The 13,933-nt window shown below is 53.3% G+C and overlaps 1 protein-coding gene across 1 annotated transcript in view; it reads left to right on the top strand.

The window, feature by feature from the left end:
* The window catches only part of zswim5 (zinc finger, SWIM-type containing 5), a 57,050-nt gene that overhangs the window by 36,195 nt on the left and 6,922 nt on the right, over window positions 1-13,933 (top strand). Inside the window, exons 2-8 of the mRNA XM_061243146.1 lie at window positions 4,460-4,816; window positions 8,539-8,687; window positions 9,107-9,257; window positions 10,319-10,495; window positions 11,740-11,916; window positions 12,443-12,589; window positions 13,593-13,730. Of these exons, the coding sequence (XP_061099130.1) occupies window positions 4,460-4,816; window positions 8,539-8,687; window positions 9,107-9,257; window positions 10,319-10,495; window positions 11,740-11,916; window positions 12,443-12,589; window positions 13,593-13,730 (1,296 nt within the window). The remainder of the gene's footprint in view (window positions 1-4,459; window positions 4,817-8,538; window positions 8,688-9,106; window positions 9,258-10,318; window positions 10,496-11,739; window positions 11,917-12,442; window positions 12,590-13,592; window positions 13,731-13,933) is intronic.

The raw sequence follows: 13,933 nt of genomic DNA, 5'->3' as shown, positions 1-13,933 counted from the left end.
TCCGCAGCGTGAGCGAGTTGAACGCTGTGTGTCCTGCTCTTCTCCCAGCCTTCCCTGTGATCGCTCCCGCTGCCGCTACCCCGTTGTGTGAAGACGGCACAGCTGCGTGCGTTTTAAACTATTTGTATCCGTTTTATTCTTTACATAAAAGGCTCTTTTTTTCCCCCTGTCAGAACACATTGTGCTTCATCCAGAGTCCTCTCTCTGCACGGGTGGATTCGCTGGCTGCGGTGAATCTCAGTCCGGCCTCGTGCTGTGTTACCCGCTCCCGGCCCTGTGTGTGTGTGTTCAGGAGCCGGCCTCTGAAGAGCTCTGCGTTTGCCGTGTCGGGTTGGGCGTGCCGCGGTGTTCAGCGCGAGTGTTAAGGTATCGCGGCGGGGGGGCTCCACCGTTCGGCTGCTCTGTGCCGCTGCTCCCGTCAGCCGCGTTCTGGTGCGCCTTCCCTCTCGGAGCGGAACGGGGCTACTGTTACACGTATTTCCTCTCTGCCGTGTGATTGGCTCCCCATCGCACCCGCCGGTCCAATGGGAGGTGGCGTCGGGTGTTGGGGGGGAGAAGAGTCAGGCCTGCCTGGGTGCTACCTGCGTGGCTTTGTTTAACGCGACAGTGCTGTTTGAGGTGTGAAACAGCAGGGGGATTAGGGGGGGCTCGCAAAGGGCGCCCGTGTCTTTTCACTTTACTCCATTGTGGTTTTAAGAATGTCCAAGTGTGACTGGCTGCCCAAACACACATGGTAACTGAGTGTGCCCCGGCCAGCCAATGGGCATAAGACAGTAGTCAAAAGCCAATGGGTAACCAAGCTCTTGTTGCCGGGGTCATGTTTGGAGAAGCCGGTCTGTTTCAGGAATCTCCCTCCCTCCCTTATCCCAGAATTCCTGGGCGACTTGGTGGAGTGGACCTCCTCAGGAAAGTATGCTTTAATAGGTCAGATCCCCTGAGAAGTGGCGGCAGTGTGAGGAGAGGATTATGGGTATACCCATGTCTTTTACACTTTTAACCCCTACTTGAATGCAGCTCTGGGCTCTGCAGCCTGCAGTGTAGCATTTGCTTTTTTTTGTCCGGAGGACTTTTATGACTAGCTGCGCTGGCCTGCTTGGCAAATTGGAAGCCATTTTTACGCTGTAGAAAAGCAGCTGATGTTTTGTTTATTCAGTTCGAATAAAATAATATTGTTGCTGTCATCAAAATAAAACCTTGGTTTGTATTTTTTTTGGTGTAATTTTGGGTTTTTGTACTCACCGAAAGTTGTAATTCTGGACTGTAATTGTTTCATAACTCGACTACGAGAAACGTTGGTTCAAAACACCATGTGGCTGCGCCATAATGCTATGTTAGTCGATGGGGGAAAGCAGTTTTTGGCTTACCTGAGAAGTTTCTGGGAATTTTCACTTGACCCCAAGTTTATAGCAAATGTCTGGAACAGCAAACAAACTGAGTCCAAGCCAGCCACAGGGGTTGTAATAAAATCATCTGGGTCTGAGTAGACGTCACACGGGGCAAGTTTAGCCAGTAAACTGACAGGTCAATCCAGATGCCATCCAATAAACAGCCGTTTCAGACCACAGGGTTTTTCCCCACTCGCTGCGTCAACACAGCGACGAGCCAAAATGGCGGTCGTAGCGTATGCCCTGCAATATGCGCAGAGCAGGTAGGAAACTGGCTGCCGCGCCACTGCAGCAGATTTCAAACAGCCGTCTTGTAAGGGAAAGTTTCAGCCGGCCGGATTTAGTCCTTCCCAGCGCAAATCCGCCGTCCTCCGCAAAGAATGAAAGGAGCAAATCTCCTTGTCTCTCCCTCTCCCTCCCTCCTCGCACACGCACATAAAAGAAGCCCAGAGCCTTTTTTTCACCATATTGGCTTTGAAGTGTGCATTGTGGCCTGACTAATTCACAACACGCCGGGGTAGACCCTCTCCCTTTCTTTTCTTTTATCAAAATGAAAACAGACATCACTGTACACTCCCCTTAATCAGATGGGCCTGTGCTTTTGGCCAGACCTGAAAGGGACTGGCAGTAAATTGGAAGTAGGGTTCCTTAAAAAAAAAAAATGCGTGAGGTTTTGGGGAGGGGGGGTGAAGGAGGGGGAGGAGGGTGTTCGTCTGGAAAAGGCTTTTGTGGGATTTGGCAAAGGGACAGTGAGCTTTGCACATGCTTATTAGGCACCCTGTCTCAGTCCTCTGACCCTCCCGAAATCATAGAGTGTGTGTGTGTGTGTGTGTGTGTGTGTGTGTGCGCCAGAGCAAGACTGTGGAAACGTGCGTGCGTGTGTGTGTGTGTGTGTGTGTGTGTGTGTGTGTGTGTGTGTGTGTGTGTGTATGTACACCATTACAGGACATTGCGGTTCCAGTTGGTTCGCTGTAGTGACAGCGCGTACAGGGCTGGACATGGGGTTTTCACCAGCCCCGTTTTGACTGCATTTCGGTGGCTGTGACGGGCCACCCTGGCACCCTATTAAAAAAGGATGCTTCAACCGTTTCCCCCCCCTCCTTCCAGTGCCCCAGACCCAGAGTCCCATGGTCCTGTGGGCCTGGACCCCCTCACCCTCCCCCTCCCCCACCCATGAATGCAGCGACCTTTTAGCATTTGCTCGCCTGAAGAGATGTGCAGCGGAGCATTGTGGGTAATGTGGTTTCTGGCAGTGGGTCACAGGGTGTAGATGTGAAGTGGGTTTATGGGTTTAAGGTCAGGGAACACACCCCTGACTATTAGTGCCTTGTTACAACCACAACCCCCCTCTTGTCTCTTGCTCTCTCTCTCTCTCTTATGCGCACACACACACACACACACACACACACACACACACACACACACACACACGCACGTGTACGCACAGTCTTGCACTGGCTCGCCCACACACACACACACACACACACACACACACACACACACACACACACACACACACACACGCACGTGTCCACAGTCTTGCTCTGGCACGCCAACACACACACACACACACACACACACACACGCACAGATGTATGAAGTGCAGGGTTGAGATGAGGGCCGTGTTAAATGCTCACACCTCTACTGGACACCCGTCATGGCAGTTAACCGTGCCACACTGAGGCACCTACCCCACCCATACCCGCAGGAAAAGGGCCCCCACCGTTAATAATTCAGAGCTCCAGCCGGCAGCCGAGCCCCTCCATCAGACTCTCCCCTCTCCACAGTCCACTTCGTCTTCCTTCACAACTCCTTCTGCATTAAAGTCTTAAATATTTATGAAATTAGCTGGAAAATTCTCCTTTAATTACACACCGAGCCACTCGAGCACGACCGTGAAATAATTGACTTTTTTTCCCCCCCCTCCTCCCCTTCCCTCGCGCAATTAGCGCATTTTTCCCGCTCTCTGCTCCTCGTGTTTTGACAGAGCGCGTTTTTATCCGCGCGGCGCGCCGACGTTCGGCCCGTTCGCCTTATCGCCCGTCGCCTCGCTCCTGCCCCCCCGTTCCGACGCCGGAGCAGCGCCCTCTGTGTCCGGGAGTGGTACTGCGGCGCGAATGCAGGGCTGCGGCCGATAAACTGTCACCCGCAGCCTTTTATTTGAGCCATGGGCTGCAGGGAGAGAGGGGGAGCGCCCCACGTCTGCACGCAGGAAACTCTATTCTACAGCGCCCTCTAGGTTCAGAGCCGCCACATTGCGGTTTTAAGGAATAAAAGGGAAGGCCCTTAAGGTGTCTATTAAAAAGGCAGTAAAGGTTGTTTATGGCTGATGTGGCATCATGGCCTGACCGCGGGGGGTTTAAATGATTCTCGAGACGGCTGTCATTCCCTGCCGTCCTACGATGGACCTCCTGGTATCTCGCAGGGAGAGGCTCGTCACAGGGGGGGTTCTGTCCTGGGTATCGCTGATCTTCCTCGCCGTGTCCGTTTACCCAGCGTCTGTCTCCCAACCGCTTTTGTCCCTTATTTTATCGTGCGCATTTCATAAATCCGTTTCATAAATAGAAAGCTTTTGCTGGAATGTGTTTTCTCCGCATGAATTTAGTTGCTCTCTGTTTCATGCTGCGGTGTGTATTAATAAATATGTGGCAGTGTTTGACCCAGAGCATTGCAATATATTTCTGCATCTGAGTAAATGGAGTATTGACTCTCTCCCTCCCTCTCTCTCCGTCTCTCTCTCTCCCTCCCTCTCTCTTTCTCCCTCCCTCTCTCCCCTCTCCCTCCCTTTCTCTTTCTCCCTCCCTCTCTCCCCTCTCGCTCTCTCTCTCTCTCTCTCTCTCTCTCCCTCTCGCTCTCTCTTTCTCCCTCTTCCTCCCTCTCTCCCCTCTTCCCTCCTCTTTCTTCCTCCCTCTCCTCTTTCTCCCTCTCCCTCTCCCTTTCTCCCCTCTTCTCCCCTCTTCTCCCCTCTTCTCCCCTCTTCTCCCCTCTTTCTCCCCTCTTCTCCCCTCTTTCTCCCCTCTTTCTCCCTCCCTCTCTCCCTTTCTCCCTCCCTCCCTCCCTCCCTCCCTCCGCAGGCTTCCACCTGAGCGGCACGGTGACGGAGCCGGCCTCCCAGCCGGAGCCCGAGGTCACGCACAAGGTGGCCATCAGCTTCGACCGCTGCAAGATCACGTCGGTGACGTGCGGCTGCGGGAACCGCGACATCTTCTACTGCGCCCACGTGGTGGCGCTGTCGCTCTACCGCATCCGCAAGCCCGAGCAGGTCAAGCTGCGGCTGCCCATCTCCGAGACGCTCTTCCAGATGAACCGCGACCAGCTGCAGAAGTTCGTGCAGTACCTCATCACCGCCCACCACACCGAGGTGCTGCCCACCGCCCAGAAACTGGCCGACGAGATCCTGTCCTCCAACTCCGAGATCAACCAGGTCCACGGTCAGTGTGTGGGGGGGTGGGGGGGGTTTCCACGGTCACTGCCCGCGTGTTGGGAGGGTGGGGTTTTACTGTTTTATCCATCAAATGCCCCCCCCCCGATCTGTGACCCTTCTGCTCAAGGACCCTCGCCTCAATATAATGGGTGTCTGACGCCCCCTTCAGCCTGGACTAGAGTGTTGACTTTGCATGTACATGGCTCAGGCAGTAAGAGCAGTCGTCTGGCAGTCGGAGGGTTGTCGGTTCGATCCCCCGCCCGGGCTGTGTCGAAGTGTCCCTGAGCAAGACACCTAACCCCCAAATGCTCCTGATGAGCTGGTCGGGGCCTTGCATGGCAGCCAATCGCCGTCAGTGTGTGAATGGGTGGATGGAGAAGCATCAATTGTACAGCGCTTTGGATAAAGGCGCTATATAAATGCCTGCCATTTACAGGGTACATGGAGGGATGGTAATAAGGTCATATTGTGGATCCATAGTAGGCCTCCATTTTGTACGATGTGTTTTCAATGCAGTGATCGTATGCCAATGGGAGTGGAATGAAGCGTAATGTTTTTGGGGTGACAGTTTTTTGTGGCCAGCCCCCTGGGGGGAGGCTGGCTTGAGACCCCGGGGGTAAATTTGACCTTTAAGTCTATCCTGAACTGGAGCCTGGGAGGTGAGCTGGTGTTTAGTGGAGCCCACCCCGCTATGTGAAAGCATAAAATGCCATACGCAGGCTGTTTGGTGCACTAAGCATGATGTAAGTGGATGTAAGTCTCAGTCCTCACTGTCTCTGAGGCGCTAAAGGTCACCAGAGACGAGCTCACCATTTTATCACCTGCCAACCTCCAGCAGACACTGTGAACATGGTGCTATGAGACGCTGTCACACGCACACACACGCTCTCACACACCTACACGCACGCACGCACACACACACACACATGCTCACACACACCTACACGCACACACACACACACACACACGCCCCTGTACACACACACACACACACACACACACACACACACGCTCTCACACACCTACACGCACACACACACACACACACACACACATTCTCACACACACCTACACACACACACACACACATTCTCACACACACCTACACGCACACACACGCACACACACACCTACACGCACACACACACACACATGCTCTCACACACCTACACGCACACGCACACACACACACACATTCTCACACACACCTACACGCGCACACACACGCGCACACGCACACCTACACACACACGCCCCTGTGCACGCACACCCCCCCGCACACACACACACACCCCTCTGCAGGCAGGAGTACCTCTGAGGTGTGCTGCTCCGTGGCGGAGCGCTGATTGTCTTTCCGGAGAGGAGGGAGGCTTCAAACACTGCGTCTGATAGCCGGGTCTCCCAGGCTCCGGCACGCTTTGCATTTCTGAAGGTCGGGAAGGAGAGGGAGCCGGGAGCCGTGCCGACGTTCCCAGAGCTGCCTCTTTAAGAGCGCCCCCGGTCCCGGGAATGACAGGGATGTGCTGCTGCAGTCCGGCTGCCTCTCCCCCGTCAGCTTCACCTCTGAGCCCACGGCTTTCAGAGCCCCGTGAGCTGAAGCATTAAACGTGTAGAATGGGGGACTCTCTCTGGATCGAGCGAGCTGAGTGTGTTACAGCTGTTTGTAATGTTATCTTCAACAACAACGTCCAGTAAGACCTGATGCTGAAGGACCAGAAGAACCCTGTTGAAAGACCGCTATTGGGAAGTCTTACCTGTAATCACTATGGGAAGCCTTAACTGTAACCACATTTGGAACACGCCATTGGACGTCTTACCTGTAACTGCTATTGGAAGCCTTACCTGCAACTGCTATTGGAAGCCTTACCTGCAACTGCAATTGGAATCCTTACCTGTAACTGCAATTGGAATCCTTACCTGTAATTGCAATTGGAATCCTTACCTGTAACTGCAATTGGAACATGCTATTGGAAACCTTACCTGTAGCTGCTATTGCTGTAGCTCTGAAACTGCTGGTTTATCAGTGCGGCTCTGCAGGACAGAGGACAGGACAGCGGAGCCGTAGACTGCAGTGCTAGCAGGCCAGCTGCAGTCCTCCCATTCTGCGTGAAACAATCATATCCACTTTCCTCTGAAGCGTCAGCTCCGCACGCTAATGGATTACATTCGCAGAACACTTAGCGTGTTTTCTTCAGATCGCAGGGCGTCGTTTCATAATCAGCCCTGCGCACGTTCGCGTGCTATGTGCCGATGGTAATCTCGTGATGTTATAACGTATTATTGCCCCTCTAAGCCTATCCAAGCCTATTAAGATATTATCTTCATTGGGAGACGAGGGCCCGACTATCTCTCGTTCACACACACACACACACACACACACACACACACACACACACACACACACACACACACACACAGACACACACACACACACAGACACACACACACACACACACAGACACACACACACACACACACAGACACACACACACACACACACACAGACACACACACAGACACACACACAGACACACACACAGACACACACACACACACACACACACACACACACACACACACAGACACACACACACACACACAGACACACACACACACACACACACACACACACACACACACACACACACACACACACACACACACACACAGACACACACACACACACAGACACACACACACACACACACAGACACACACACACACACACACAGACACACACACACACACACACACAGACACACACACAGACACACACACAGACACACACACAGACACACACACACACACACACACACACACACACACACACACAGACACACACACACACACACAGACACACACACACACACACACACACACACACACACACACACACACACACACACACACACACAGACACACACACACACACAGACACACACACACACACACAGACACACACACACACACAGACACACACACACACACACACACAGAGACACAGACACAGACAAACAACAGCTTCCAAGGACAGTGCACTGTTGTGATTGACTGCGGTGAATTAATGCAGCTCATCTCCCCTGGAATATGCGAGGTCATAATAAAGCTCTTCTAAAGGTTATTGTTTTGAGCCTTTGTTGAAATTCACCGTGAATCGTATTTGTCTGCACCTGATCTTAGAACAGGGCTCTGCTTTTGAAAAATGTGCTGATGGCCAGCGTTCTCTTAAGGGGGAGAACTTAAAGAGGCTTTTCATATCAGCACTATTGTAAGACCTTTCCTCCCCAAAGTGATTCCACCTAATGCATTTCAAAACCTCCTTTTTCAAACGGCCGCAACAAAATGACTGAATTATCCCCGTCGAAGCCTATTGATGGGCTTTTCAAAAGCATGATGGTGTTTTCTGTTTTTGTATTTTTGAAAGTGGAGTGTACGAAATGCATTATGGAAGATAAATCTAGATTATCATCATAAACCTATATAAAGACCACTGTACTGTACTTGTCAGCCGGTCAGCAACAGCCCCCTGTACTGTAGTGATTTATGATCAGTCCTGCTTCATTCAAATGTTTTGGAAATGTATTTTGAAAGCTCTTGAACGGGAATGTCCTTTTTGAAATGGTTTATTTCATTGTGCTCGTTTGCTCGTGTCTGTAAGATTATCTGGGATATATGCGATGATATTGCTTGTGTTTGTGCTGACGTCGCATCTTTGCTTTCGGCTCCCAGGGGCCCCGGACCCCACGGCAGGGGCCAGTATCGACGACGATAACTGCTGGCACCTGGATGAGGAGCAGGTCAGGGAGCAGGTGAAGCAGTTCCTGTCCCAGGGCGGGTACTATGGCTCCGGGAAGCAGCTCAACTCCATGTTCGCCAAGGTGAGCTGCCCATGCTAACCCTGGCATGTTTATATCAAACGAATATCAAACCATGTTGACCTCCAAGACTGTGATCCAGTTGTGTTTAAGGGGATTGCCTTTTATTTGGGGAGAATTATATTTAATTTCTTGATAAAATGCATAGTTTTTGCAAAGAAGTGAAAAGCACATTGATCTAAAAAGAATGCACTCAATTAAATGTTTATGGTAACATCTTGTAGTTGACAACAGGAACTATAGGAAGGAAACAAATAAACACATTCAAATTTGCCATGGTCCCAGTGCTAAATCTAAAATTGTAAGTGTCTCAGTTTCTGTCCCTTCGCTTCATTAGTGAAGTGTATAGATGAGTCACATGGGTAAAGAGAGTTACCGTGTCCTGTGCGTGTGTCGTCACGGTGACCCTCTCTTCCCTGCAGGTGCGGGAGATGCTGCGCATGCGCGATTCAAACGGCGCGCGGATGCTGACCCTCATCACGGAGCAGTTCATGGCCGACCCGCGCCTCTCCCTGTGGAGGCAGCAGGGCACGGGCATGACCGACAAGTGCAGGCAGCTGTGGGACGAGCTGGGTAAGGGACTACATTTCCCACGAGGCCGAGCGCCCGCTAGGTCCGCCCGCCTAACTTCTCTACGTATTCATGGGCTGATTTAGATTTGAATGCTCGTTGGCTGTATTTTTTCCACATATAGATTATTATTGGAACCGTACCGATACAAAGGTCTCACTGCTGCTGAATATTTACGAGCGATTGCCTTCAAGGTTCATTAGCAGAGTCGCAGGAACTAACAGGCCGGCTGACACAGGATGTTCTCGCAACGTGACTGGAATGTTTTTGTCGATGTTATAACGGTGCCGTGACATGGTAGAAACAGTCTGAGGAGTTTTGTGTCAGCGGGAAGTGCTAAGAGGTCTAGGAACTGAATAAGATGCTCTCTACCTGCACTCTCACTGTAGAAATGGCAGATTTGCCGTCACAGACTCACTCTGTGTAATAGCTCCAGATAAAACTGCAGCTAAGGCTAAGCTGTCCCCTGCATCTGGGATTTCTGAAGAGGGAAAAGTGGGGCATTTAGTTTCCGCCCCAGCCGGTTCTAACTTTAACCGGCCCGGTGAAGGGAAAGGTACCTGTGGCGTGTGACGTGGGCGGATGGAAGGCTTCCTCCCCCTGTGGAGACCGGAAAACGGGCGGGGGGCGTCGGGGAGGGGCGGGGCCGCTCGGAGGAGCCGTAACCGCCAGAGCTGCCGTCGCTGCTCCGAACCCGACCGCCGCTAAACCGCATTTTAAACGCCGGCGCGGAGGATCGCCCGCTGCCACGCCATCTGTTACCTGGAGAGACCGCCGCTATTGGCCGGCTCCCTCCGGCACCGACGCGCCAGCCTACCGGATTCCACTGCGCTCCCCCCCGTTCATCCACTGCCGACCTCTGAGAAACGTTATTTCAGTGCTGCCGTGCTGCTCCGTCATGTACCGCAGACCTCACGGAAAACTGCCATTTAGCGCTCCCACGTTATAATACCATTTTAACATACCAGTTTGAGGTATTCATCGTGTAGGTTGATGGTACGGTGTGTGTGGATTGAGTGGCCTTCGGCTTGCTGACCTGCGTGTGTGGTTCGCGGTCTCTCCAGGTGCATTGTGGGTGTGCATCGTGCTGAACCCGCACTGCAAGAGCGAGGAGAAGAGCGGCTGGCTGCGGCAGCTCAAGAAGTGGAGCGACATGGACGTGTGCCCCCTGGAGGACGGGAACTACGGGAGCGAGCTGCCCAACATCACCAACGCCCTGCCCCAGAGCAACCTCAACCAGGGTCAGTCTCTCTCTCTCTCTCTCTCTCTCTCTCTCTCTCTCTCTCTCTCTCTCTCTCTTACACTAACCCAACATCACCAACGCCCAACATCACCAACTAACCCAACATCACCAACGCCCTGCCCCAGAGCAACCTCAACCAGGGTCAGTCTCTCTCTATTACATTAACCCAACATCACCAACGCCCTGCCCCAGAGCAACCTCAACCAGGGTCAGTCTCTCCCTCTCTTACACTAACCCAACATCACCAACGCCCAACATCACCAACTAACCCAACATCACCAACGCCCTGCCCCAGAGCAAGCCCTAAGATTAGCCACCATATAATCAAGACACTTGGAACAATCATATCCACGCGGATCCCCGTCATACGTAATCAGCTCTCCTCTGCAGCAAGAAACCTCATCTCGCCTGCTCGCCTCGAATCATTACCTTATCCCTCACATGCCATAACCCTATTCCCTAACCGGCTTGCTTGTCTTAAGTGGGAGGCTTTGCTGTAATAGGCAGTAAGTGCCGGGTTTGTCGGTACGGGGCGGGTGTAGCAGTAGGAAGTCCAGGGTTACGGGGCGGGTGTAGGGGGTGGAAGTCCAGGGGTACGGGGCGGGTGTTGCGGGAGGAAGTCCAGGGGTACGGGGCGGGTGTAGCGGGAGGAAGTCCAGGGGTACGGGGCGGGTGTAGCGGGAGGAAGTCCGGGGGTGCGGGACGGGTGTTGCGGGCGGAACAGGCAGTCCGGCGGAACAGGCTGGTGTGTGAGGACCCTCGGCGAACGGTCGGCCGCTCGGCCTCCATCTGCCGCGCTCTAATTGGCCTGCGGTGGCTACGGCGGGCCGCCCGAGGGGAGGGGGGGCTCATCAGCTCGCTCTTCTGGGGGCAATTAGCCGCATGTGTGAAGGTGCCCCCGCTCCCACACGGGCCGGGGCGGGGGGGAGCGAGAGGGGCGCAAAACGCGGCAGATGACGCCCCCCAAATTGAGTGGGTGCAGGGGAGGTGGGGGGGGGAGCTCTCCCGTTGATGAGATCTTCTGCGATTGTGCGGACTGGAGGGAATGTTGTTGTTGAATGTTGAGGCAGGCAGTGTTTTCTGGGGTATTTTTCTCATTGCCTCATTTTAGCGCTCTTTCCCTGACCGTGTTGTAGGCGCCTTGTCTTCGGTTGTTGTGATATTAGGATGGGAGTTATGAAAGGATGACTTGGCGTGACTTGGCTTGGCGTGGCGTTGCTGACTCCTCCTCTCCCTCCCCAGACTCTCTGGCGCGGCCCCGGAGGACGGTGTTCACGCGGGCCATGGAGGCCTGCGACCTGCACTGGCAGGACAGCCACCTGCAGAGGATCATCAGCAGCGACTTCTACATGTCCCCGTCCTACCAGAGGGAGGGGGAGAGCCTGCTGTTCAACCCCCAGGGGCTGCCACTGTGGCTGGGTGAGGAACTGCACTCACTCAGACACGCGCCACGCACACACACACACACACACACACACACACACACACACGCACACCACACACGCACACCACACACGCACACCACACACGCACACCACACACGCACACCACACACGCACACCACACACGCACACCACGCACACCACCCACACGCACACCACCCACACGCACACCACCCACACGCACACCACACACACACACCCACACACCACACCACACACACACACCCACACACCACACACACACAAACACACAATATGGACACATGCACACACACACACACACACACACACACACACTCTCACACACATACACACAATATGGACGCATGCACACAAACATACTCCACGCACACAGGCTCATTCTCTCACACACTCACTCACGCACGCACGCACACACACACGCCGTCTCGTTTACACAGAGCATTAGACGCAGATGCGTTTGAGTCAGTTGGAGCTTGCGCCTGTAGAATCCTGGGTCATGCGTCATGTGACCTGCGTTTCAGACCACGTACCGACCGCGTGCGCGCGGGTGGACGCCCTGCGTTCCCACGGTTACCCCCGCGAGGCGCTGCGCCTGGCCGTCGCCATCATCAACACCCTGCGGCTGCAGCAGCAGCGCCAGCTGGACATCTACAAGCACCAGAAGAAAGGTGAGGACCCCGCTACAGCGCCCCCTGTCTGCCTGGGGTTAAATTACATATGGACTGCTACAGTGACAGTCTGTCTGTGTGTGTGTGTATGTAAACTAATGAGAATCAAGCATAAAGTATACATTATATCTGCACATTATATTTTTTGCTGTAGTTCCCTAAACTACACAATTAATTTCAATGGTATTTAGGCTGCTGTGGTCAACTGTAAATGTGATTCAATTTCTCTTTTATGATTCTACAGCTTTTGTAAAGTGTGAATGAAATCATGAAATTAAATCTCTTCCCCCCCCCCCCCCCATTCCTTGTGTGGGCACCACATAACAGCATTAACATGAAATCCCAGCTGTGCGCGCTACGTGGACGTGGTCTCCCTTAAAACCAAAGAGCTCTCTGGCTTTGGACGGAAGGCTCTTTCGCGGCCGTTACGTTCCTGCGTGTTTTGAAGAGTGCGCGCGGTCGGGGGATTGTAATGAGGGGCGGGGGGTTCGTGCGAGGAGTCGGGAGAGACGGAGGCGTGAAGCGATTCCCCCCGGCCCCTCTCCCTGCCGCGGTGCCGTCGTTTAACCTTTTCCCAGGTTACCCCCGAGGACGGGTCGCCACGGCAGTGTCATTGACATTAAAACGGCAAAATATCCTGACATTTGCTTTCTTATCTGACATTCTGCTATTTGTGCTTTGGGGACAATTTCAGGCTTTGATCCCTGATCGTCTTTACTCATTTTGCACGATTATTACGATTATGGGATATAGAAAACAACCGAACATATGAAATTTGGTCACATGAAGCAGCATTGCGTGGATAATTAATTTGGGGAAAGTAGGCTAGTACTTATTGCTGCAAGCATATTTATTTGCTCTGTCTAATTGTATGTGTAACTCTGCTGTGTGTTGGACATTTAGAGGCTGCCTGGCTCCATTGGGAGTGCGGTTGTGTGTGTGTTTGTAAGTTTATATGTTAGCGTGCACGTTAGTCTAAACGGTTGGCTGTCCGCTGTTACAGAGCTGTTGCAGAGGGGCGTGACTACGACCACCAATCTGGAGGGCTGGGTGGGCCATCCCCTGGACCCCATTGGCTGCCTGTTCGGCACCCTGACCGAGACCTGTCGCGTGGACGACGACAACGCCATGGACACCGGAGGTATGCGTCTCTTCACCCCTCCCCATTGGAGGTCAAGGTCGTGACCCTTGCGGTTGCCAAGGGCAACATGCAGGAAAGTTCACCCTCGTTCTGCTGCGTGGTTGCAGTCCTCGCGGCTGTAAAAACCAGAACAGGACCCCCTCCCCTGCTCTATCGCCGCCCGGTCACGGTCTTTTACGTCAGTGACACAATGTCAGCGCCGT

Source organism: Conger conger, chromosome 5 (genome assembly GCF_963514075.1).
Source record: "Conger conger chromosome 5, fConCon1.1, whole genome shotgun sequence".
Lineage (NCBI taxonomy): Eukaryota > Metazoa > Chordata > Actinopteri > Anguilliformes > Congridae > Conger > Conger conger.
This window is presented reverse-complemented; position numbering and strand designations above follow the sequence as displayed.